The following is a 27,942-nucleotide window of genomic DNA, read 5'->3' on the forward strand; positions in this document are numbered from 1 at the left end:
TTGCCAACTGATTATTTTGCAACTGCGTGGTTCGTAAATATCTTCCAACCACGGAGATGTGTGTGTGTGTCAACCCTGTTGATGATGCAGAAGGTAGCGCTCTGCTCTGTGACGGGGCAAGCGGCCAACCGCCGCCAACACACACGGCGGGAGGGGGAGAGTCGACGGTTACTGGGTGACGCAGGCAGCTCTCGCGCTCGGCGGGCGTGGTGACGTGCGACCCGTCACGTGAACCGCCCCCGTTTTAAACGGCGTCCGAGCTGGCGCCCGGCTCTTTTGTGATCGCGAGCGGCCGTGGAAGGTGAACGTTGCTGGCGCGAGCAGGGTGAGTGTGAGGCGGGCGGCGTGGGCGTGTGGAGAGAGGAGAGAGGAGAGGACATGAGGGTTGAGGGTGAGGGAACTGAAGCGGGCGCAGTTCTGAAGAAGGCTCTCTGCACGAGATAGCCCAGCTGTTGGCGGTTGTGCAGTAGCAAGCAGAATATCCGAAACGTCACCCATTCCTTCTCTCCAGAGACGCTTTGAAGAAGGGTTTCGGCCCGAAACGTCGCCCATTTCCTTCGCTCCATAGATGCTGCTGCACCCGCTGAGTTCCTCCAGCAATTTTGTGTACCCCCGCTGAGTCACTCCAGCTTTTTGTGTCAAGCCATGGTTGAATGGCTGAGTAAATGGGCCAAATGGCCTAAATTTGCTCCTATCACTTATGAAGTTATTAACAGCGGGGAGATGCGGGGTCCCGGCGAGGCGGAGGGAAGCAGGACAGTTTACAACAAGCATACAATTATTATTATTAGCGCACTTGAATGTAGGAGTAACTCTGCAGGTCAGATCAAAGATCCATATTTCGCAGGAGTAGCCTATCTTACTCCGCTATAGGATCTTTGGGTCAGATGGCATTCCTGGGGAGAGCGAATAGGACGTTTCGGGTTGAGACCCTTCTTCAGACTGGCGCAGTTGTCGGCTGCTTGCACGGACAGTACAGACTGGTGCATCTTGCATCCACGCACACGCAATTTATCTGTGGTGACGGGCAGCAACTCTACCCTTTCCGCACTTCCCGAGGAGTGATCGATTTGCCCATGCCCTGGAAATGTTAATCCCCACCACTCCCTTCTTAGAGGGAGGATTCCAACGTGGCTAGATTATATGCGTAAGCATTGTGGGGGAAAAACGAATTGTGAATTTACCTGTAAGTATGCAAATATTTCAAAAGTCGGTTATGGGTGTCTTTTTAAGTTACTGGCATTGATGCTGTTTGTGCAATTATTTGGGAAAATGTCAAAAAGACAAGACTGCAAATTGATACATTTTCAAGTGTTGTATCCAAAATCCACAAGCCACGCTGAAATGCAGCAAGAAGCAGTTGATTGGCCTGCGCGGGTTCGGCCTCCCACCTCCCACCAAGACTTGCCAACATGATCTAAGGAATTGCTCCCATGACAGAATCACATGCAGTGCTAATTATTTACTGAAGCATTGGGAATGGTGGCAGGCATTTTAGACATTTTAACATTTGTGTTAACGATGTTTTGGTTTGCTCTGATGGGTCACAGTTGTACAGTGGAGAGTTTTTCTTATTCCACACGTTCATTGCTGTGCCATCTGCCCTGAATTGCATAGATCCAGTTTAGAGCTGCCTATCTGTAATGGGCCTGTCCCACTTGGTGATTTTATTAGGCAACCGCCAGTGACTGTCATAGTCGTAGCGGGTCGCAGAACAACTGGCGACAACCTACTTCATCCTGGCGACAACCTACGACAATACCTACGTCAGAAGTCAAGCTACGCTCATTGGCATCAAGCCCACGGTTGCCGAAAATTTCTCAACATGTTGAAAATTTAGCGGCGACCAGAAAGACGCTACGACTTTTTGCGCGACTGAGAACATGTGGCAACAAACTAGTTGCCTGTTGTTGCCTAAAAAATCGCCTAAGTGGCACAGGCCCATAAGTTCCTGGGTTCAGATAAAGTTGTAGGCAGGACTTTTGAGTGCTGCGTTTTATTCTTATCAGGTATTTGAACGTTCAATTTGGGTTGGAGTTACTTTGAGGAAGGTCAAATGTGATTCCAGCCTGTTTACAAATACAATACATAGGATTGTAAAACTTCAAGCATGTTACTGCATTCTGATATTTTGTAATATTTGTGGTATTTCCAAAGAGGAGTTGTGCGGTGATGAACAAACAACCTGGTAGGGGGGTGTACTGGGAATCAGTGTATCATGACTGACATAAATTCCATAGATGAGCTGCATTGTTGTGTTCAGTCATACCTCTAACAGCTTAGTTGTGTTTTTCTCATCCATTTTGTTGTTCATCGAGTCTGAAAGTATACAAGCTATCTCTAAAGAGCTGATAATGTTCAGGGGGAGCTTTTGGGGTCAGGTTTACCCTTGATATTGGCAGATTGAATACAGCGTAGCAAAGTGTGCGGTCATGCGCTTTGGTAGGAGGAATAAAGGCATAGACTATTTTCTAAATGAGGAGAGGATTCAGGAATCGGAGGTGCAAAGGGACTTGGGAATGCTGGTGCAGGATTCACTAAAAGTGAATCTGCAGGTTGAATCGGTAATAGGGGGGTTGCACGAAAGGTCACTGGGTCATAGGGCTCGACGCACGGAGCCGCTAAATCTAACTGGAAGACATCCGTCACTTCCGGTATATGTTATTAATGCTAGAAACGCGTACTTTCCTACCTGTTAAAAACCGCCAAAATGTTGAATTTTTGCGCTGAAAAAAATTGTGGAAGTCGGGTTAAGTGTGAGAGACATGTACCCAACTTTAGAATTCCAAACGTGATGTGAAATGAAGGTATAGGGAAGCGAGAACTGAAGGGACTACAGCAGCTAAAGTGCTTGGTAAACATTGAAAATATTGGGAATTATCGCGTTTGCTCACTGCATTTCATCAAGTAAGGCATTATTTGTGTTTTTTCTGGATTCCATTGGTATCTAAAAAATTTTCAGAAGTGATAAATCTGGCTGTAAATTTTTCTTCAGATGCGTTTTCATTTTGTATGTAAAAACCCACGAGAACCATGGGCGATTTAAAAAAAATTACAGCCAGATTTATCACTTCTGAAACTTTTTAGATGCCAAAGGAATCAAGAAAAAACACAAATAATGCCTTAGTTGATGAAATGCATTGAGAAAACGGCCAATGTTCGCCAAGCACTCTGGCTGTTGTTGTCTCTTCAGCTCTCGTTTTTATCTACCGTCATTTCTCCTCACTTTTGGAATTCTGAAGTAGGCTAAATGTCTCACACGCTTATCCCGATTTCCATAATTATTTACAGCGCAAAAATTGACTATTTCAGCGGGTTTTAACGGGCCAGCTACGCTGGAAACAATGGTAAGTGCCTACCTGCAGTACATCGCGTGTAATCCATTTGGAGTAGCCTAGCAACAGTACGGGTCATGGGTCGTGACCCGACTGCCATGAAACCTCCCTATAAGGAAGGCAAATGCAATGTTAGCATTCATTTTGAGAACACTGGATTTCAAAAGCAGGAATGTAATGCTGAGGCTTTATATGGTCAAATTGCATTTTGTGTATTGTGAGCAGTATTTGGCGCCGTACCTGAGAGGTTGTGCTGGTGTTGGAGTGGGTCCAGAGGAGGTATACATGAATGATCCGAGGGATGATTGGGTTAGCGTCTGAACTCTGGGCCTGTGCTTTCTGAAGTTTAGAAGAATGAAATTCATTGAAATTTACAGCATAATGAAAGGCCTGGATAGGTTGGATATGGATATGATGTTTCCACTTGTGGGAGAGTTTAGGACCAAAGGGCACAGCCTCAGAATAAAATACCTTTTAAAAATGCGATGAGGAATTTATTTAGCGAGAGGTTGGTGAATCTGCGGGATTCATTGCTACAGTCTGCTGTGGAGGCCAAGTCATTGGGTACTTTTAAAGCCGAGATTTACAGGTTCTTTATTATTAATAGGCCTTTCTCACGGGGCGACTTGACGCAAGATGTAACCAGAGTGAAGTGGTCGTGGTCTAGCACGATATCACACGATATAACGGGGGGTAGATAAAGAGTTCCCATGGGTATTCGGCATTTCTGTTATTTGTGCGAGTGACTTGTCCATCTCCCGAGCTTTCCCGTTAAATCTTGAATGAACATTGTGAACTGTGAAGTGTTGATAAATCATCACGTGGCACAAATGATGTCACTTTTTTTTTCACACACTATAAATATCCTCCCTTGGTTGAATTAGCTCATTTGGAGACATGCCTGTACTAAGTAGTTTCGAGTACAGGATGGTGGTGTTTTTCATTGACGCGCTGTATGCAGCAGCCCTCTATGTGAATCGAGGACGCTTGCGTGAAGGCAGAAGGGTGAGATTAATTAAAAAGAGAATTAAGAGGAAGTCTCACTGGGTGAAGCCCATCTTTCAACGGAGACCTCTATTTGGACAATATGATAAACTGCTTAATGTGCTGTGCGAAGAGGATAAAAGTGCATTCACAAACTTTGTCAGAATTCCACCCGAGCTCTTTAATGAGCTGAAGAATAATTTGGGACCTCTGCTGAAGAAGACTGATACTGTAATGAGAAAGGCACTGGAACCAGGGTTGCGCATAGCAATCACTTGGCCTCAGGCGATTCTTATAAAAGTCTATCTTACAACTTTCTTGTCGCCACCAACACCATGCTGTGGTATTGTCCGAGAAACCTGTGAGGTGATCATCAAATTTTATGCAGCTGAAGTGATGGAATGCCCCAGTACACCAGATGCGTGGAAGAGAGTGGCGCTGGGGTTTGAAAACAGGTGGAACTTTGCTCACACATGTGGGGCTTTGGATGGCAAGCATGTGGCAATTCGTTGTCCACCCAGAGGTGGCTCAAATTATTTCAATTACAAGAAATTCCACTCAATTGTACTCTTGGCGGTGGTTGATCATAACTACAACTTCCTGTATGTGGATGTGGGCACACCTGGAAGTGTTGGTGATGGCCGGATTTGGAAAGAAACCTAGCTTGGAAAGAAAATGGAAGGTGGAACAGCAGGCATGCCTGATCCAGAACCTCTGCCAGGAGAAGACAGCCTGGACATCCCATATGCGATGGTTGCTGACGAAGCCTTTGCACTACGGCCCTGGATTATGAAGCCATATCCACAGAGGAATCTAACTAGGGAGCAGAGGATCTTCAATTACAGGCTGTCAAGGGCTAGGAGAGTTGTAGAAAATTATTTTGGCATCTTGGCAAACAGATTTAGATGCTTTGTCAAGACAATGGAGCAGAAGCCCAAGAATGTTGAGACTATAGTATATGCAGCATGTGTTCTGCACAACCTGATCCGAATGAGAGGTGCAGCTGCAGGATCAGCAACAGCCATCCAGGACGGTGACATAGTGGACAGTGACACAGGGGGAATAACACTAGGTACATGGAGAAGTGGTGCAACCAAGGCGGAAATGGCCCTACTGCAGCGTTTCAAAGGTAACTCGGGCACATAGTGGGAAAGAGCAAAGAGGCCATCTCTGCGCTTACTACAATTCACAATTGGGGAGTGTGCTGTGGCAGGACAGCTCTATTGATGGGTAGTTGACCACAGGAACACTACTGCATGTTAGCAGACATGCATAGAAAATAAGCTGATAATAATGTCCCGTTGTAATCTTGCTTACTTCTCTTTGTTTCACTTTCTAGTGTTGTCCTCTGAAAAGTGCTTCCTATAAGTTGGTTGTCCGCAAAACCTGCCATTTAGCACATTGCATTGTCCCTTTTATTGCCTGAGTTTAGGCTTGTTGCGGAGGTTAATGAATAGAATCTGTTTAAAAAAATCTAGCGTGCCTCATTTGTTGATTTTCATGTTTGCGAAGCCCTTTTTTAGACAAATGTTGTTTGGTGTGATGCACCTTCTCTCAATATGTGCAAGAAGTCGTCTTTTTATATTGTCAAATAGGAATAAAGACTTTGTCTCACATTGACTGTGATGATTGTCTTATTTAATTATCTACTGAGAGGTGAAACTTTCAAACGCTTAAATAGCTCAGCAATTGAGGGACATGAACACTCAAAAATAAAAAAGAATGAAAATGTGATTATATCACCTCCCTTCAACTATTTTGTGTTTCAGCATGAGAGGGATTATAACATTAGAGACATTCATCTTGTAGGTGATGTGTTAATGAAGAATTGCAGACATCAATCTGATAGTAAAAAATATATTTATTTAACAATGAGGTAAACAAGCACTGACAATCAAACTGCTGAGTTAAAGGCTTTATCACACTTCAGGCTATAATAAAATGTGGAGCCTCCAACAGAAACAAAGTAATGCCCAAGAGGAAAAAACACACATTAACATAAAGGACTCTAGATGTCACACCAAATGGTGAGTGGCCAACAACTAAAATAAACTAAAACTCACCTTCTGTCCCCTCTGTCCAGCTTCCGGGTTCACCGTTTGCAGGAGTTCCCACGGTAAACGCAAGAGTTATTACGGATATTGCACTGGCCACTACGTCCATATAATGTTTCAATGTTCAACCACAAGTGTACAAGTCACTCTTGGAGAAATTCAAGCTTGCTTGAATTTTCTCCCTAGTCGACAAGTTACACGAGTACCTGCCGTTAGCGCCACGGTGGTCCACGAATGCCGTACAGTTATCGTACGAGGTTCCCAAGATGTTCAACTCTGGTTACCTCTTGCGTCAAGTCGCCCCGTGAGAAAGGCCTATAAGAGTCAGGTTACAGGGAAGAATGGGGTTGAGAGGGAAAGATAGATCAGTCATTGTTGAATGTCACAGTAGGCCTACTTGGCAAAATGGTCAATATTCTGCCCCTATAACTTCTGAATTTATATTGTGAAGGTTGAAGTTGTTGAGGTTCTCATTCACTCTGCTTATACTGAGTTCAGTTACACATTTTTACTGCAGAAGACCCCTTTCTAGACACATTTACCACTTTTATGGAGACACAAAGAACTTCAGATGTTGTAATCTTGAGCAAACCACTGTGCAGCAGGAATTTAGAGGGTCAGGCAACCTGGAGGAATGTGAATGAGATTCAATGATGTATTCCGGGATTTGGCCAGGGAAATCAATCTAAGTTTGTCCAATCTCTCCTTGTACCTAATATGCTGCATCCTCCAAATTGCCACATCCTTTCTGTAACGTGATACAGAACTGTGCACAATATTCCAAATGTGACCGAACCAACGATTTACAAGCTGCAACGTGACTTTGTGACTCTTGTCTATAACGCTCTAATTATTGAAGGCAAGTGTAAGAGCCATTTAGCTTAAGTAAGTTTATTATAGCCACATGTCTAGTTACCTTTAATTGTTATCTGCCTGTGTTAATGTGGGTGGAGTTATTTACGTAGTCTGGGCATGTTTTTTAGCCAGAGGAGTCTAGCGCAGGCACTCAGATTAGTTTTGGTTTTGATGTCGGAGCCATGAGATACAGTTTTCTACCATGTCTGCAACACATTATCATCATGACCACGAGCATGATTGGGACGACAATTAAGAACGGAAGTTAAGAGTTATTTCATTATTCTGTATTTCTACAATAAAGAAGCTATTAATCAACGAACTATGTTTGGAAGATTCATCATTGCTATCTCCAGAGTGTCGTGACGTGAGATTACTTTACTAATGGTCTCTGACATTAGTGGCTTAACGAACTTTGGATGCTTTAAAAAGCTGCACTATAGCACGCATGTCATGTGCCTTCATTACCATTCTATCTACTTGTATTACTACTTTCAGAGAGCTGTGGACTTTTATCCCAAGATCTTTCTGGGCACCAACGTGTACAGAGTACTCTGTGTACTTGATTATCGCATAGTCTTTTATTTGAGTGGATGACACATGAACAAAAGCTTTTCATTGAACTTTGGCACATGTAGCAATAATAAACTAACCTAAACAATGCTGTTAAGTGGTCAGCCATAAACTGTACCTCTCCCAATATTTGACCTCCCAAAGTCCAAGACCTCGCCTGGATTAAATGCCATTTGCCATTTCTCCCCCTTATCTAACTGCTCTATATCCCTGCTGTATCCTTTGATACCCGACTTTACTGTTGCGCCGCCAATTTTTGTTGTCTGCAATCCTGCTACCAATGCATCTGCATTTTTGTCCATGTCGATTTCCTATGCATCACAAACAACAGCATCTCTGCGGTACAACACTCGTCACAGATCGTCAGCCAGGTTAACACCTTTCCACAACTACGCTCTATCTACTATGGGTAAGCCAGTTCTGAATCCAAACAACCAAGTCTTCAAGGACCCAATGCATCTTTTTACCTTCTGTTGAGCCTACCTTGAGGGACGTGAAATGCCTTACTAAGGTCCATGTAGACGATATCCAGAGCCATGAACTCATCAAATCATTAAGATATGACCTGCCCATTACAAATCCATGTTGACTGACCCTAATTAGCCCACTCTCTTTCAAACATGAGTAAATCCTGTCCCTATGAATCATCTCCAGTAACCCCTTGCCATTAATATGAAGCTTACTGGCGTACAATTTCCTGGAGTATCCCTATTTCCCTTGTTAAACAAAGGAATAACATTGGATATTCTCTAATACCTTACATTTGGCAAGAGAGGATATGAGGATGCGTGTCAAGTCCCCAGTAATATGTCTCTGCGGATTTATCCACCTTGATACTTGTCAAGAGACCCAACACTGCCAACTTCTTGATCTCAAAATGCTCTTTCATTTTAGTGCGGTAATGTGGCGGCACCGGGCGGTGGGCCATGTGCTATACATAACCATCAGCTCCTGGGGGGCGGGGGGGCGGCATCACGTGTCCAGGTGACGAGTGGTAGGGGTCAAGTTGTCACGGGAGCCCCTGGGGAGTATTTAAGGGGTTAATCGCGCACGCACGGGGTTGGTGAGTGAGGAGAATTAGTGTAGCAATAAAGGACAGTATTTTCGGACAAACTACGTGTCTGCCATGTTCTTTAGCGGACAAGTCCGCGTCCCCTACATTTGGTAACCCCGACGTCCAGAACAGATATTCTTGAAGAAAAACGCGCCGTGCCAGTGCCCAACCCGCCACCGCAGACGACGACCAGGCCCAACTCGGCATCGTCGCCCTGAAGCTGCCGACCTTCTGGACAGCCCAGTTGCAGGTATGGTTCCAGCAGGCTGAATCACAATTCTTCACTCCAACGATGAGACCCGCTACCATTACGTGGTCGGCGCGTTCGACCATGAAATGGCTGGGCGAATAATCCCCTTCCTGCAGGATCCACCGGTGGCCTGAAGGCGCTGCAGCTCCGTACCTTCGGCCTCAGTTGGATGGAGTGAGCGGCCCGCATTTACAACATGGGTAGGCTCGGCGACCGGAAACCATCGGCCCTAATGAGCGAGATGCTCTCGTTCATGGACAGCCACCACCACGGCATGCTTTTTGAATATGCCTACCTGCAGCAGTTCCAGACGACATCAGCCCAATCCTCGCAGGGGTAAGTTTTGAAACCCCCCGGGCTCTAGCGGAGCGGGTACAGACAAGCTGTGGCTGGCCAGGTGGCCGGAAGTGGGCTTTATGCCTGTCAGTGGCTCGTTTGAAGCCGGCCCATTTGTACCGGGGCCGTCGCTGTTGAGGGCGTCTGCCGTCTCGGGTCCCACCTAGTTCGTCCTTACCAGAAAATAAACCTTTGCGTGGGGACGTACGTACGTCCATTTTTGTACCTCCGGTTCTGGAGGGGTGTAATATGGCGGCACTGGGTGGTGGGCCACGCACTATACATAACCTTCAGCTCTTTGGGGGGGGGGGGGGGGGGGGGGGGGGTCATGTTTCCCGGTGATGAGAGGTAGGGGTCACGGTGTGGTCACAGGTGCCCCTGGGGAGTATTTAAGAGGTTAATCGTGCGCACACGGGGTTGGTGAGTGAAGAGATTAGTGTAGCAATAAAGGACAGTATTTTCGGATAAACTTCGTGTCTGCCTCGTTCTTTAACGGACAACTCGGCGTCCGCTACACAATACTAATTTTCTTATTCTCCTCTTTGGTGAATACTGAATTTCTACCTCTGACTCCAAGTATAAATCCCCTCATTTATATTTGAGTTGTCCTACCCTCTCCCTATGTACAAAATAAAATCACTTGGGATTCTCTTTAATGCTAATGCATGCAGAGTTTTGAAACATTTACCTTTTTCATCAACAGATAATAGTGACCTACTGATTATCTCCAGCAGATTGTTGCATCAAACCATAGCATCTGTAGTCTCTTGTGCCTACTGTTCAGCATTTTCTGTGGCAGACATCGTTCAGAATATTGTAAAACTCGTGGTTGAGTATCAGGTCTTTAAACGTCAGATCATGATGAAAGCAGGGTTGTGTGCTCTTGAAGCAATGATGTTTATTTGAAAGCTGGTATCTTAGGTTGGAGATCAAAATGCTGCAAATCTAAAAAGTTAATCTGGTCAAAGTGAATGGGGAAAATATAGACAAAATGTAAGCTAGTCTAAATAATATGTTGTGAATTTCAGAGCAAGAGGTCAAGCCTAGCAGGTAAAGCTGGATATTTTCTTCACTCAAAAAGAGAGAAAAGAGGCAGAATCTGACCACCCTGACGCCTTCCAAACCCATAACCTTGCCACTGAGGACAAAGACCAGATGCATGGGATCATCTCCTATCGACGTCACTCCAAGTTGAACAGCAGTGTGACGTAAAATTATATCGATTCAGAGCTGTATCTGAATCTTGGGAGTTTCTCCTTAATTGATCTGAGGGAATAGCTTTGCCAGAAAAATACTGGATGTGGTTTGAGAAATGAGCTCTCCACCTTCAAGGGCAGCTGGAGATGGGCAATAAATAGCATTTCATGCAAAGCCAAGGTGTTGAAAAATAAATAAAGTAGGGGAAAAAACAAACGGTTGAGAGTGCTTCAGGCGTCAAGTGCTTTGGGACTGGACAACCACCAACTGCTACAGTGCCATAGCTTTGAGGCACAGGTTGAATGTAGAGGAACAATTGCACATAGGAATGAACAGCAAAGCTTGATTTCTTCCTTGGTTGTGACATCTTGCTATTTTGTTGAAATAAAAAGATATGCAACAGTGTGCACTGCATTAAATTTTAATAGAAATGTGCATTTTCCCTTTTTCATGCAATCCTCCCAGCCTATCCTTTTATATGTGCAGTTTTGAATCACTGTTTGTTTACTGATCACATATTACTATTTGCCTCAAACTTTTACGAACAAAGTATCTATGTGGCCCTGCACTAACTTAACTGGTTTACAAGAATAATACAGCAAATACAATTTTGGTTTATGGCTTCGTGAAGGGGAGGTCTTGCCTGGCAAATTTGCTGGAAATCTTTGAAGAAGTAAATAGCAGGGCAGTCAAAGGAGAATTGATGTTATTTCCCTAGATTTTCAGAAAGCCACACGCGAGGCTGCTGATGAAGATGAGACCCATGGTAAAAAGGGCAGATACGAGCATGGATAGCAGGTTGGCTGGATGGCAGAAGGCAAAGAGTGGCGATACAGGGGGCTTTTCTGGTTGGCTGCCAGTGACTAGCAGAGTTCCGCTGGGGTCGCTATTCTTCACTTTGTATATTAATGATTTGGATGAAGGCTTTGTGAGAAGAAAATAGGTGGAGGGGCAGGTAGTGTAGAGAAAGCAGGGACTCTGCAGAATTACATGTACAGGTTGGGAGAGTGGGCAGAGAAGTGGCAGATGGAATATAGTGTAGCAAAATGTGGAGTCATGCATTTTGGTAGTAGGAATGAAGGCGCAGAATATTTTCTAATCAGGGAGAGAATCCAAAAATCGAATTGCAAAGGGACTTGGGAGTACTGGTACAGGATTCCAAAGAAGTTAATCTGCAAGTCAAATTGGTAGTAAAGAAAACAAACTCAGTGCTATCATTTATTTTGAGAGGCCTCAGCATAACAGATGTAATGCTGAGGCTCTATAAGGCGCTGGTCAGGCCACATTTGGAATATTGTGAGCAATTTGGGGAACCAAATCTGAGAAAGGATCTACTGGCTCTGGAGAAGGTCCAGAAGAGGTTTACAAGAATTATCCCAAGAATGAGTAGGTTAATGTATGATGAGCGTTTGTTGGCACCGGGCCTGTACTTGCTGAAGTGTAGAAGAATGAGGGGGGACCTCAGTGAAATGTACTGAATAGTGAAAGGCTTGGATAGAGTGGACATGGAGAGGATGTTTTCACTTGTGGGAGAGTCTAGGACTGTAGGTCATTGCCTCAGAATTAAAGGATGTTCTTTTAGGAAGGACATGAATTTCTTTAGTCAGAAAGAAGGTGGTGGATCTGTGGCATTCTTTGCCACAGAAGGCTGGGGAGGCCATGTCAGTGGGTATTTTTAAGCCAGAAATAGATAGATTCTTGATTAGTACGTGTGTCAGGTTATGGGAAGAAGGCATGAGAATGGTGTTAGGTGGGAGAGATAGCCATGATTGAATGGCGGCATAGACTGAATGGGCCGAATGGCCTAATTCTGCTCCTTTCACTCATGACGTTATGACCTTATTTCCAAGTAGCTTTTGTGTGAAAAATAAACAAGATTGTGAGCAAGGTAAAATTGCAGAATGGATAGCCAGCTGAAACTACAGTGCCCTCCATATCTCCATAACTTTAGATTTGAGTGTGCAATCCAGTGCTAATGCAGAAATCAATATCTATTTATTTATTCCAAATCAATAATCAGATTTTATCTGTGAACAGTATTCCCAGCACCAATGCTTACAAGATAACACATTCCACTTCCAGCAATACAGTGCCCTCCATAATGTTTGGGACAAAGACCCAACATTTATTTATTTGCCTCTGTACTCCACAATTTGAGATTTGTAATAGAAATAAAATCACATGTGGTTAAAGTGCACATTGTCAGATTTTAATAAAGGCTGTTTTTATACATTTTGATTTTACCATGTAGAAATTACACCTGTGTTTATACATAGCTCCCCATTTCAGGGCACCATAATGTTTGGGACACATGGCTTCACAGGTATTTGTAATTGCTCAGGTGTGTTTAAATGCCTCCTTAATGCAGGTATATGAGAGCTCTCAGCACCTAGTCTTTCCTCCAGTCTTTCCATCACCTTTGAAAAGTTTTATTGCTGTTTATCAACATGAGGACCAAAGTTGTGTCAATGTCAGTCAAAGAAGCCATTATGAGACTGAGAAACAAGAATAAAACTGTTAGAGACATCAGCCAAACCTCAGGCTTAACAAAATCAAAATGGTTTGGAACATTAAGAAGAAAGAGAGCACTGGTGAGCTTACTAATTGCAATGGGACTGGCAGGCCAATGAAGACCTCCACTGCTGATGACAGAAGAATTCTCTCTATAATAAAGAAAAATCCCCAAACACCTGTCGACAGATCAGAAATACTCTTCAGGAGTCAGGTGTGGATTTGTCAATGATCACTTTGTCAGAAGACTTCATGAACAGAAATACAGAGGCTACACTGCAAGATGCAAACCACTGGTTAGCCGCAAGATGCAAACCACTGTTTAACCAGGTTACAGTTTGCCAAGAAGTACTTGGAAGAGCAACTACAGTTCTGCAAAAAAGGTCTTGCAGACAGATGAGACGAAGATTAACTTATGCCAGAGTGATGGCAAAAGCAAAGTATGGAGGAGATAAATAACTAACCAAGACGCAAAGCACACCGCATTACCTGTGAAACACGGTGTTGGGGGTGTCATGGCCGCTGAACGTACTGGCTCACATATCTTCATATGCTGATGGTAGTAGTATAATGAATTCTGAAGTGTATATCCTATCTGCTCAAGTTCAAACAAATGCCTCAAAACTTTGGCCAATCCTTCTACAACAAGCCAATGATCCCAAAGCAACAAAGGAGTTTTTGAAAGCTAAAAAATGGTCAATTCTTGAGTGGCCAGTCAATCACCTGATCTGAACCCAATTGAGCATGCCTTTTACATGCTGAAAAGAAAACTGAAAGGGACTAGCCCCCAAACCAAGCATAAGCTAAAGATGGTTGCAATACAGGCCTGGCAGAGCATCACCAGAGAAGACACCCAGCAACTGGTGATGTCCATGAATCACAGACGTCAAGTAGTCATTGCATGCAAAGGATATACAACTAAATACTAAACATACTAATTGATTCGTCACTTCGGGGAACTTACCCTGGTCCACAGCCTCTGACTCCCAAGGAGTTTGAAGTGTTCCCCAGAAGTAAGTGGTTTACAATAAGGCATAATACAAGTATTATGAAATTGTTGATGTTTCTGTTTGGAAACCCTGCTTCAGGACCAGTAGTGAAGAGAGAAGATGGCTAATGAAAAGAGGAGTGGGTGGGGGGGGGGGAGGGGGATGATGGACTGAGACTGAAGAATGATGGGCAGATGAAGTTGGGTAGAGGATGGTTGGTTGTGAAATGGAGGCAACAAGAAAGGGCAGATGGAACAAGATAGAGTGAGGAAAAGGTGAAAGTGGAAGCATTTATAAGGATGAGCAAGAACACAATGGCCACCAGTGCTGGAATTTGATAAGTGAGGTGGTGATAACGAGAACCACAAAGAGAGGTGCAGGGCAAATGGAACCAGGTTTTTTTTTTTGGGGGGGGGGGGGGCAGAGACACAGGAGATGATGATTAACTGAAATGGAAAATCTGACTTTTATGGTGGGATTTCCTCTTTATGTTGGGCCTCACCCTGACAGTGGTGACAGTGGTGAAGGGTGTGGATGGACAGGTCAGTGTGGCATTGAGAAGCGGAGCTAAAATAGCATCCAACCAAGAGGTCAAGATGGTAATTGCGACAGAGCATAGTTGTCGAGTCTGAGCTTGGTTTTGCCGATGTGGAGGAGGCTACAGTGGGAGCACTAGATGGGGTTGGAGGGGTTCACTTGTTTGTTATTAGTAAGAGTTGACATGTTGCATGGCACTGAGGATTAAAGCACTTAGAGAATTATATAATTGGCACATAAATTTCAGGAGCTGAGTTTGAAATTTTGAAATTTGTTAAACTTAATGTGGCTTCATGAGAAAAATAAAACTAGAGAATAGCAATGGAATCTGGGAGTAAAAATATACACATTACTATAGTTCTGGTGTCATAAAGTAAATGTCTATTTTTTCAAATGTGTTAAATAAGCTAAAATGTGCTAAACCTCTATTATACTGTTGGATTACACAAACTAGCGTAAAGTTCTTATTTTCATATTGCATGGAAATGGAGCATCAAAAGGATGGTCAAACTTTTGCAGAGATGGTTTCAGAAATGACATGTTGTTGCATTTTAAAAGGAAGAATTGGCTGGGTTTGCCTTGAAAAGAGATCTGGGTAACTTAGAGCTAATTTATCTTTGTTTGTTTTCTCTTACCTCTGCAAAAGGTTAAGTGTATTTAGATGTTAATGTTATACACAATATGGAAAAAGTTCTCTATTCTGGGTAATACCTGTGCATTTAATTGAGTTTAGGATTATTTTATTACATTATTACTGTAGCAATAGGATTGGACTTTTTAGAAAATATGGTATGAATTACTGAATTATTGTATGAATTCAATTTAATATAGATTTTTATCTTTGAGCAGGAAAGAGGAACAGTTAACAATGTTATCCCGATTCTCACGTTACATAAATTCCAGTGGTTCGGTTTTGAAGCAAAGAATCCAGGCGGTGACCTATTCTGGTGCCACGGAAGCTTCATTAAAAACTGACAAGTCAATCACTCCTGAAGAAATTTTTGCTCGTGAAGAAAAGTATGGCGCTCATAATTACCACCCCCTGCCTGTTGCGTTGGTCAGAGGAGAAGGTAATCAATTCTAAATAGTAGATAACTACTACATCATTGTACAAATTATTGAATAATTCTGAGAGCTTTAGAGTTAAATGCAAATAGTATTCTAAGTTGGCAGTTGAAATGGATACGATCAAAGAGTAGACTATTGAGGTCATATTTGATTCGGTCATTTGATACAAGATCTAATTTTTACTATCCACCTTGAAATACCATGACATGCCTCCTACCAGCAAGCAATTAGATTCTATCAACTTTGATTTTGTCTTCTCTATTCCATGTGCAGTTTATTTAATGTATTGGTATGCGCCAAGAATTTCCTGAGGTGGTTTAGAAACTTTTGTTTTGTACTGCTAGATAGTCATCCACACGCAAAACGTGGCAATTCTGTAATACTTTGAATCATCTTGAGATTTGGCTCTTAGGGCCAAAGGAATCGAGGGATATGGGGAAAAAGCAGGAACGTGGTACTGATTTTAGATGATCAGCCATGATCATAATCGTATTCGTAATTTATTTTAATTTTGCGACATACGAGGAAGTTGGTTTGCCATACAGTCGTAACAAAAAAGGAACAAGACACACAACTACATAAAAATTGGCATAAGCATCCATCACAGCGGTTCCTCCACGTTCCTCACTGTGATGGAAGGCAATAAAGTCTTATCTTCTCTTCTCCTTTCCTCCTGCGGTCGGGGGAATCGAACCATCCGGAGCCGGCGATCGAGATCCCACTTCGTGGCGATCTAAGCTCCCGCATCGGGGCGGTCGAACTCCTGTGGCTTGGAGTTCCCGAAATCAGTGTCTCACCAGAGACTGCGTGCTTCACAATGTTGAAGTCCGCAGCTCCCGCAGGTTGGAGCTCCAAAGGCCGATCCCTGGCAAAGGGGTCGCCCGCTCTGAGATGATAAGTCCACAGGCCAGCGGTTTTGGAGCTCTAGGTGTCCGAAACAAGAGGCCGCCAGCTCCACGATGTTAGGCCGCCGTGCCAATGGAGATCTCCGTCGAGGCGAGACAAGAAAAGTATCCCGCACCACCCCCCACATATTACAAACTCAAAATAAACTAAAACATACATTTTACAACAAACTAAAAACACAAAGAACGAAAAGACGAAGACAAACCGTTGGCGAGGCAGCCATCGTGCGGCGCCCCTTGGTGGATATTGAATGGCGGTGCTGGCTTGAATGGTTGAATAGCCTACTCCTGCACCTATTTTCTATGTTTCTATAGTTTCTATGTTTCTATCATGCACATCCATATGACCATTTGCTAGATCATCTAAGGTTGCATAGTTTATATTTTGCAGTCTTGGGTCTTAAATTGTCAAAAACAAAGATCGACTTTACTCTCTTTTGGCGATTGTATTTTGGCAACACAAACGAATTGTATAAATCTCAAGATGATTCAATTGTATATTTTATCATCATATAATATTATGATTTATAGTGCCCCTTGACATGTAACAAACTGCTTGGCCACATACAGCAGCTATTTTAACATTTGTGCAGTAACGTAACTTAATGAATTTTCCATATTAATCCCCCCCGTTCAAATTTTGTGCAAATTATCTGGCTATAAGCGAGTTTGGTGTTCCAAAAAATGCAAGGATTCGTGGGATTTGTCAAAGGTCGAACGTTATAAATTAAAATCGATTGGAGCGCTGTAGGTCTGATTTTTTTTTTTGTCTTTAAAAGGCATCAATCAATGTGCATTTTAAGCCTTTGTTGCTAAATTAATTCTCTTGTTAACAGTAAAATGATCTTAACATTTTAAGTAGAAATGTTTAACAATTAAAAGTCTTGATTAAATCTTGCAGGAATTTATGTGTGGGATGTTGAAGGCAGGCGGTACTTCGACTGCCTGAGTGCTTACAGTGCTGTGAATCAGGGACATTGTCATCCGAAGATTATTGCTGCACTTAAATCACAAGCTGATAAATTGACTCTCACTTCACGAGCTTTCTACAATAACGTACTGGGGGAATATGAAGAATATATTACTAAATTGTTCAACTATAACAAGTTGCTGCCGATGAATACAGGTATGTCTATTAAGCATTTACTGTTATTTTTACAAAGGTGCGGATTTCTTCAAATTTATGTTGTTTCTGTTTCTTTGGTATTGTATTTCCAATTTGACAGACGCTAACATTAAAAAGTTCCACGAGGTGAACATTTTTCCGCCCAGCATCACCCAACAGAGAATTAAGAAAAAATACACCTTCAAGTTCTTCATTTTTGTGATTCTGCCATTGATGGTGCATTGCTGCATGAACATTAACCTGTTATACTTTTAAGCATGGAGATTATTTTTAAATGCCTTGCAAATATTGTGAGGCTTTTAATTCATCGTTCAATTGGTTCTACAGCAATTGGTTTTGTTGAATGGTTGAAAGAGAAAATTCACATTCCAGACACTTATTGTTGGTTAATTTCTTGAATTTTTCAAATTCATTATTATTCTTGTTGGCTGTAGGACGATGTGTAAGACCGATTCTTTGGAGGACTAAAATTAGATATTTAAACTTTGCACATCACTAATCTTGGTCCAGTTGAACTGTCCCTAATGTTTTTCCTTGGTTATTACTGGTTGTAGGTTTGTGGCCTGCCAGTATTGAACCATAATTCTGTTTACTGATACATGTAAACCGGTCCAAGTTCATTGTGTATTTTGGTTACTGTATTGAACGGTGATTATGTTAAAGATTTCACTGGCAGCTTAAGATCCAGAATTGTATCTTTCTTTGCATATCACTGCTTGAAGGTTGGTGACCTGCCAATATTGAACCCTATTTTTGTTGCTGATTTATACCGGCCTAAGTTCATTATATTTCTAGAAATGTGTACTTTAGTTACTTTATTGAACTGTGATCATGCTAAAGGTTTTTCAGGTAGTTTATGCTCCAGAATGTTTCTATTAATACCGTTATTTTTTTTAATGATAATTAGTGGAGCTGATTAATCAAACCTACCATGAGTAATGGAGTCAACATTATAAACTGTCACCCAGACATCTTTTCCGTACAAACCAGCATTTGAAAGACCATTGGATTTGATGATTGCTGCAGGCATCTGCCTGATTGGGGAACAGATCCTTCCCACAAGTCGTCTCTCCCCATCACTACCATCTCCTACATACCCAATATTCAGGTGTTGGAATGAGCTGTGCAGAGCTGGAAAAGCTGAGCGGGCTCGCTCACTCATCACTCAGTCATTGAGGCCAGCTGGTGGCTACTCTTTCTTACTTAACAGCTACTTCTGTGATCCTCTCCAGCAATATTTTAGTTCATTTCTGATTTCCAAACAGTTCTGGTTATGTACAGTTCTTGGGAATAGAACCTTGTTATAATGTGGGGACTTTATGTAAAAAGAGTCTTATTGCTGTATAAGTATTGATTAGTGATTCAATGCCCATAATGCAAGTTGGAATTCCATTATGGATTTGCTATCCTCCGAGTGGAATGGAAAATAAGCATGCACCAGTATAAGAATAAAGATCATAAACTGCCGACATGTAGTGAAATTGAAAGGCGGGTAAATGTACCTTAAAATTTGGTAATATTTTATTATATCTATTTCTAATTGCACTTTTCCTCCTGTTTACCAGAATTATGAATTAATTTGTGCTTAACTTCAATTTGTTTTTGGCAGTACTTTTTAAAACTTTGAGAACTAATTTTATTATTGTAGGTGTAGAAGGAGGAGAAACTGCCTGCAAGTTAGCTCGCAAATGGGCATATGAAGTTAAAGGAATTCCTAAATACAAAGCAAAAATCCTTTTTGCAGGTAAGATGTGAAGAATTAATGTAATATATATATTTAATAATCCTGTTCCTCTAAATTACAGTTATCTTTATTCAAATCTCCCGGGTGCCAAACTGTTGGATCTGTGTAAAATCAATGCTTGGGTTTGAGGGTTTTAAATTCTTTAGGACTTAAATAAATAAAATCTGCAGTTCTCTATTAGCATAATGATGCAAATATTTCTTATCGGTTATTTTGTTTATTATTTTGATTCTCGTGATATCCTTTACTTCTTAAAAATTAAACTTTATTTCCACCATTCTTCAGCTGGCAATTTTTGGGGTAGGACTATATCTGCCATTTCCAGTTCAACAGACCCCAGTTGTTATGAAGGATTTGGCCCGTTTATGCCTGGGATTGAAATTATTCCATACAATGATCTGCCAGCAATCGAGGTATTGAAAGTTGAAATTAAATTTGTTACAGGTGACATCTTGCTTTAATTCTGTTTAAAATTACTGTGAGCTGTTTCCATCCATTTCTCCAGCGTGCATTCCAAGACCCGAATATGGCAGCTTTTATGGTGGAACCCATCCAGGGAGAAGCCGGAGTAGTTGTTCCAGACAAAGGTTATCTTCAAGGAGTGAGAGAATTGTGCACAAAGTATAATGTGAGTTAAAAGAAGTAGTAGTATTGGAGTTTAAGTTTGCTGAATTTGAACAGGGCATGCTTTTAATATGATTTGTAATTGAATAGGTCCTATTCATTGCGGATGAAGTACAAACCGGACTGGCTAGAACTGGTCGCAGATTGGCATGTGATCATGAAGACGTTAAACCAGATATTGTTATACTTGGAAAAGCACTCTCTGGAGGAGTATATCCTGTGAGTAATGTCTTACATGATTTTTGCATATGTATCCTTGAACAGAGTAGATTTTGTTAGCACATATGTCGCTTTCCTTGAGGTAGAGGGCATAAACCAGGCGATTATAAATTACCCCGCTTAGCATCTATTGAGAAATTTGTAGAATCTTCTAGGCTAATAACTGAATTGCCAAAAAAATGCATGGCTGGAGAAGGGCAACGGTAATTTGCCTTTTTTTCTTGAATGAATGATTAAATAAACAATGAAATGTCCCAGGTTAAATTTTGTGGATGTCCAGAAAGCTCTCATATTACCAAACATTTTATGGCCTTTCATAAATAATTATTTAAATTCATGGAATTAAGGCAAATTAATGAATAGATTAGAAAATTGGCTGATTGACGTGAAACACAGTACGGCAATATTAACTTGCTTAAATTATTAAAATTATGGCCTGATAAGAATCTGAGCCACAACTGTTAATATTTTTAACTCTGATATAGAAAATCACTTATCCAAGCTTGCTGATGCCACATGGGATGGGGGAGACATTATGTGCATGGGAAATGCCACTGTTTACAATTTGGGTCCAAAAAGAATGGAGCTGTGTATTGCAAAGTTAGATGTGATGAATAAGAAATAAAAATAAAACGAAGTGCAGTTACACAAATCATTAAAATGTCATGGATTGATGGGAAAAATGAAAATGCATTCATCCATCCAGGTTGTCCAGCAGACTGGAATGCAAGGGAGAAGTTGTTGCACTACATTTGTTTCTTGTTCTTGGATGATTACTAGGGATTGATGTTGACTTGCTTCCACTCCAATTTTGTGGGTTTTGAGATGGCCTGGGAGGCAATTATGGGAACCACAGATACTGTATAACTGCTGATTGACCACACCTGAAACATTTTGATCAGTACTTGCACCAGATTTTAAGAATTGGTTAATTTACAGGATTGCTGTGAAAATACATCTGGACATTATGTTGCTCAGGAGCTGAAGGCTATATGTAATCCAACCACCTTAAGGGTTATTCTTAATCACTTTAAACAAACTGTTTATCTTTGGGATGGATGATTTGGAGGATCGTCTGGAGAATTTCTGGGTTATTTAAATCTCAACAAAAAGTTGCCTCAGACGAATATGAGGGTACCTGGTACTCACATTAGTTGGTAGAGCTGCTGCCTCACAACGCCAGAGACCTGGGTTTAGATGCTGGCTGCGTGGAGTTCTCCTGTAATTGCATGGGTTTCCTCCAGTTTTTTCTCTTATCCCAAAGATGCATGGAATTGTAGGTTAATTGGCATCCATAAAAAATAACCCCTGGTGTGGCAGGGGTGGATATAAAAATGGGTTTGAGAACTAGTATGAACAGGTGATTGATGGTCAGTGTGGGTGGGTTGACTGAAGAGCCTGCTTCCATGTTGTATCTTTGGTTAGGCCACAATTGAAGTATTGTGTGCATGTCTTGTCGCCCCATTATAGGAAGAGTGTGGAGGTTGTGGAAAGGGAGCAAAGGGTTTTACGCCTCAGAGAGGAGTTCCACGGTGCCAGAAAGGTCCGCATAGGTTTCCGGGAAGCCATGATATCAGGCCGCGAAGTCGGCTATGGAAATGAAATTGCCGGATTTCCAGAGCCTCAGCCGTGGGGGGTGGGGGGGTGGGGGCAAATTCGACCCACCGATTGGCATTGAAGTCCTGATGAGGTGGAGATTGCCTGCCTCACCAGCACTCACAATTTCAGGGGGGGGGGGGGGGGGGGGGGTTCTGGGAGTTTTGCAAGAGCGCTCTCATAATTTAATCTGGATTACAGGCAGTGCCGGACCACCAGTTGCCAGGAAATCAGTAGTGGACCTGTAGTAAGAAAATATCAGTTTCTTCAAGTGCATTGTATTTTTTCACAAATCAATTGAATACAGGTCCAATACTGATTTTCCAGCACCCTTGGTTCCAGAGCCTTGCTATATTATCCATTTTGTCAGACCAACGGAGGTCACTGCATTGGAGGGGGTTGAGATCATCGTTGAAAACATCTACGGGCACGGTGCCTTACAATGCCATGTACGACAGTGATTGCAATTTCTACTGAAGTGTGGATGGCCGTTGGCTCACTAGGAGCTCATCCGCTTTTGACATGTCTTGTTTTTGGTCCTGCTATGGATCCACAGCCCCCTCCTCACCTCGCAAACCAGGTGGGGGAGACGGTTTAGTCGCCGACTATCCGACCATGGAGCAGGTAGCACGGGATTACATGGTACCAGTGGCGGGGGGCACTCCCCCCGACCTGACCTGAATCGTACTGAGGTACTGGTTTCCTAAATTGGCCGCAGAAGTTGTCTAATTAGAACGGATGTGCAGCTCTGCCTAGGCCAGATTTCCAGAGCCTCAGTGCAGGGGGCAGGTAGTGGAAGGTCTAAACTTTCCACTACCTGCAACCTCCAGCAACCACCTTCAACTAGCATCGCAACCGGCTTCAACTAAAAAATTACCGATTTTTAAAACGGCAACCTATTTTTAGTCGCGGCCGGTTTTAAATTTTTTTGAAATAATCGCCCGGAACATAGAAGAAGCGGAAACAACTTTCGACCATTAGGGAGACTGACAAAAATCTCCGGGAACCGCATGGAAACCTTGGGTGGGGCACAAAGTCTCCAGAGGTTTCCGTTCAGGTTTCCTAAGTGGGACAGGGGCATAAGGATGCGGACTGAGATTCCATCCGGTTCAGGGCTGTCGCCTCTCTTTGATTTAGTAGCAGCTAAAAGTTTGTATTGATTGTGATTATCCTTACAATATAATTTTGCTCCAAGAAAGATGTAGCTGACAATTAAAGATTGCTGATTTATTTTTCAGATATCAGCTGTTTTATGTAATGATGAAATTATGTTGACCATTAAGCCAGGTCAGCACGGGTCTACATATGGTGGCAATCCATTGGCATGTCGCATTGCTATTGCTGCCCTAGAGGTAGGTCTCAGAAATAGGACATTGGTTACAGCAATCGGTTTTAAAACCAATGCATGTCCGATTAATGTAATAAATTCCACCTCCCTTATTTTATCCCAATGACTTCCTCTGGTGGCTGTAATATTTCATGAAAATGGATTAAAAGAAAAATAAGTTTACCACAGAATTTATAAACCTACAGGTGGGCATGGGTGGTTCACTGTGCCAAACAAGTCAAACATTTTACACGGTGTTATCCAGTATTTAATTTCCGTCACACACTCATCCCTCCGCTGCCATCGGGTAGAAGGTACAGGAGCCTGAAATCTGCAACATCGCAGCAATGCAAGAATTTCATTGTCCTATCTGGGACACATGACAATAAACTCTCTTGACTAACTCCTTTGCTCAGAAGCAAGCTCCAACATATCCCATCTTTCCTCAAGGCTAAAATTTACCGGTCCAGGGAATGTCCTTGTACTTCAGTACAGTTACATATCCCTGTAATTTAACAACCAGAACTGTCTGCAGTACCTTTGCTAATATGTATGCACATTTTATAGATAATATCTGCTCTTGCGTTCCATGCCCAGGCAATGATAAAAGAACAAGATATGCTTTCCATTATTATATCGACTACACTGCTCCCTTTTAAGATTCTGACTCTGTTCCTTCACACCTCTCCCTCTATTCCCATTGTGCATGCTCGTATGTTGTTGCTCCTCCCAAATCTGATCTCAGTGTTTGTCTGTACTTTACTCGTGTCTGCACGGACTTTCTGTGCTCCATTGGGTTCAATAGCTTAGGCTGCAGAGGTGCAGGTATTCCAGAAACAGGATTATTTGCAGGGAGGTTCTAGGCTACGGGTGGTAGTTCCTCAGACCCTGACATCTGAGATTCTGACCTTTACAAACATTTGAAAGAGGTGTGGTTAATTAATTTAACATGTTTTTAATTAATATCTCAAAAGAATTAAAATCTAAAGCGGTAATGATATTAAGTTAAAGAACAAACTATAGTCTCTGAAGAAGGGTCCTGAGCCGAAGCCTCACCTGTCCATGTTCCCCAGTGATGCTGGCTGACCCGGTGAGTTACTGCAGCATTTTGCCTTAAAAAAAACAAAAAAAAACATCATCTGCAGTCCCTGGTTTCTGCTATCATTCAATATGCAGTTTTTCATTCTGTTCGCATTTAAATAAATGGGTTCATGCATCATGGCTGGTGTAAGGGTCTTCCTTATAATAAGGGTCACCCATTCCTTCTCCACAAGAGAGCCTACCCCTCTGAGTTACTCCTGCATTTTGTGTCTCTGTTCGGTTTAAAACTAGCATCTGCAGTTCCTTCATACACACTAAACTTATGAATTTGTTTTTTTTTCCTTTTGCATTTCTTGAACTGAAATGTAAAGGTCCTTGAAGAAGAGAAACTGGCAGAAAATTCAGAAGAAATGGGAATGCTCTTTCGAAGTGAGCTGATGAAACTGCCGTCAGATGTTGTGACTGCTGTGCGAGGAAAGGGATTATTAAATGCGATTGTTATTAGAAATACAAAAGGTACAAAATGGCTGTGATTTCTTGCTCTTTTACCCCACAAAAGCCTGCAAAACAGTGCAGGTAATAGGAGACACAATTTTTGATGGTGTCACAACGCGGTACAATTACCATTTCTCCAAGACAAATCATTTTAATTTCATCTCTAACCATTTATTGCATCTGTGTTCAAGAGATCATTTCTTAGTCATTACATTGGGTCCTTTGAAAATATCTCTACTTGTTATTCTTCATGATGTTGCTATTAAAGATGTGTTGGTCATTAATCTGGAGCTGGTCTCTTGGTCTTCCAGGTCTCCTCAATGTGATCTGGTTTGAACATTCTAATGTTTTGCCTTTGTTCCTTGTTATGTGCAAGGATAGGGGCATGAACTTACTGCAGAAAACAGAATATTGTAGATGCCATTAAAGTGCTCTCCTTTATCTCCAACACAATCCCCCACCTCATATACACATATGTAGCAATGTTACTAAATTTTGAGATATTAAAAATCAAGTCTGCAATTTATCCCATCAGATAAAGCACAAAAATAAGTTTAATTTGACACCTAATTCACTTTCATATCTTCAGTATTAAAAAAGTTATGGCCATTTTCATACTCGGAAATTAGCATCTTGTTCCCTATTGATTTTCCATTGACTTAACACAAAAGCTGTGATCGAGGACAGTGAAATGGCCATAACTTTCTTAAAAATTAAGAGAACTGAAATAAATTTTCAGTTATTATAGATTGAAGCATTCTGAAACAAATATGAAACAATATTACTTGGATGACCAGAAATTAAAGCATATAATTAGTTAGTTACCCAATTGTAGCTAATTCCAAACTTCAATTACTAGATCTAAACATCTATCCATTTCTTAAGAAAAGATTAACATTTTTAAATAGCCTAAGTGTCCAAATAACATTCACAAAGAATTCACAATAAAACATGATTTTAAAATCTCATTTACATTAATTTATAGGCCAAATGAAAGGAATTTAGTGTTCAATTGCTGTAAATTAATGGCCATTTAAATCGACTTTCGAGTGGGATCCTGTGGAACTCTGGCACGCACTGGTTTAGAACGTTCCCATTTGTACCCCAAATGCCCAGAAAAATACTGCGGGATTTAATGGGGCCCCAAATTAGCTACTCGCAACATTAAACTTTGTATAAAGGGATCTTAAGAAGCCCTTTTTAATGTAAAAATAAACAACCTACCTTCCGTTGTCCGCTGTATGAGATCCGTCCCGTTGTCGGCGGACGCGGGTTTAGAGGATAATTTTTAACTTACTATAACAACTAAATTAACCATTATAGTTTAAAAATAGCTCCAGCGAACCAACGTCCCAGCGATTTTTCGTCAGCAACTAAGTAGGCTGAACAACCTCGATTTGAATAGCCTAGGGAAAATCGCGTTTTAAACCCACCCCCGTCTCAACGGCGTCAAAATCATGCACACGGGCTGGGACAGATCTGCAGCGACGCTGAAGGTAGGTTTTGCAACATACCTAACATGCTCTCTAAACATACTTTAAAAGACATACCAAAAGAATTGAAGTATCCAGAATGAAATGACATTGGCTAATAAGCTACAAACAACTAGAAAATCACAATTCTAAAATCTTTTTGGCCTTGCCATCAAACTCGGTTTAGTGATTCCATTATTGTGTTGCTTTGACCAAAGTTGTCTGAAATGTAGTTGTTGAGAAATGATAAAAGTTAAGTGTACTACAATGACTTTGGATACATTTGGGGAAAAAAATCAAGTTTATTCAACTTTTATTTCCTGTTTAAGCTTTTGATGCCATGGATGTTTGTCTTCGTCTACGCGATAATGGGCTGCTAGCTAAGCCAACCCACAGGGACATCATTAGACTGGCACCTCCTCTTGTGATCAAAGAGGAAGAAATACGAGAAAGTGTGGACATCATCCAGAAGACAGTTTTGTCATTTTGAAGAGGACTGAAACTTGATGTGTGTGCTTTCTTTTCAACAAGGTGGTATTTCTTGCTCATTGTACCAGGGATTTATTTGAAGCTGCAGATTTTTATCAACCCCTTCTCAAATAATCATACTTAAGAAATTTAAATTCAGTGAAATAATACACTTAGTTTGAACTTTTGGTGAGATTGTAGTCTACTTACTGCCTTTAACTATCCAAAGATTCTATATAGTCATCACTATGGGATTTTTTTAATTTTTTTTTTGCTTTGACCAGGTTATTGAATGATGTAACCCAATTTACACACACCATTCTCTGAAACTTTCATTGACATAATGCAAGTTGAATCATCCAATGGAGAATGTTATGCATTTTTTGGTTTCTCCATGCTGCTTACGTTTGGAAAATGAAATGTTTCCCCATCGCTGTCATTGAATCGGAGCTTTAGCTTCTGTGTTCACAGTCTGCAATTTATCAAGAGTCAAAATTGAATAAGTACATTTATAGCACAACTACAAGGCTTTTCAGGGTAAATGTGTAATTATTATATTTTGAGGACATGACTTCAGCATGGAAAAGATAAAAATGTTGTCTGGAAGCAGAAATGGAATCCTGTCTTCAACATCACACTTCAGGATCAGAAAATGGTGGATTGGATGAAGTATGATGTGATTACCAACATATGCTATGTAAATATAGTTTGGATGCAATAAAGTTACCTAGATTTTGATCCAGTGTGCTTGGCTGATATCTCTGAAGTTGATCTGTTGTTCCACGTAGAGAGAAAGGTACTCTAGAAATATTGAAACATTGGATATCAAGGATGGCAAATGTTAATTTAGGCAATGAATATTGTGTTATGGACATAGTAAGGAAAGCTATTAACTCCATTTAAAATTTGACTGGGAGGAATTGTGACTTGCTACCTTGCTGAGCACTCATTGCGGTGAGCTGGTATATTTTTAGGATGCATCTGAGAATCTGTTACATAATGCTGTGCAGTAAATGAGATTATGTTTACCCTATTGAATTCTTCTGTTCATTAGAAAAAGCCTTGGATGCTACTGTAATGATAAACCAAGGTTTTTGTTCAACTGTACAAGAGCAAGATGTATATTCTTGTAAGATGCTCATTATGCAATATCCTTGGTTTAATAAAGTATTTTGAAAAGGA

General features: G+C 41.5%; 1 protein-coding gene across 3 annotated transcripts; it reads left to right on the plus strand.

Moving 5' to 3' along the window:
- The first annotated feature begins 176 nt into the window (after nucleotides 1-176).
- On the plus strand, nucleotides 177-27,942 carry oat (ornithine aminotransferase). 3 transcript variants are annotated; one of them, XM_033033747.1, is made up of 11 exons: nucleotides 229-324; nucleotides 10,308-10,313; nucleotides 15,522-15,745; nucleotides 17,550-17,774; nucleotides 19,423-19,518; nucleotides 19,804-19,931; nucleotides 20,024-20,146; nucleotides 20,233-20,361; nucleotides 23,196-23,309; nucleotides 24,697-24,841; nucleotides 26,622-27,942. In XM_033033747.1, the coding sequence occupies exons 3-11, from the start codon at nucleotides 15,544-15,546 to the stop codon at nucleotides 26,780-26,782; spliced, it is 1,323 nt and encodes a 440-aa protein (XP_032889638.1). In that variant the 5' UTR covers nucleotides 229-324; nucleotides 10,308-10,313; nucleotides 15,522-15,543; the 3' UTR covers nucleotides 26,783-27,942. The 3 variants fall into 3 exon arrangements, with proteins under 3 accessions (XP_032889637.1, XP_032889636.1, XP_032889638.1); XM_033033746.1 differs by lacking the exon at nucleotides 10,308-10,313 and having other exon boundaries at nucleotides 177-325; XM_033033745.1 differs by lacking the exon at nucleotides 10,308-10,313 and having other exon boundaries at nucleotides 198-325; nucleotides 15,525-15,745.

The sequence above is a fragment of the Amblyraja radiata genome, chromosome 15, assembly GCF_010909765.2.
Source record: "Amblyraja radiata isolate CabotCenter1 chromosome 15, sAmbRad1.1.pri, whole genome shotgun sequence".
NCBI classification, from domain to species: domain Eukaryota; kingdom Metazoa; phylum Chordata; class Chondrichthyes; order Rajiformes; family Rajidae; genus Amblyraja; species Amblyraja radiata.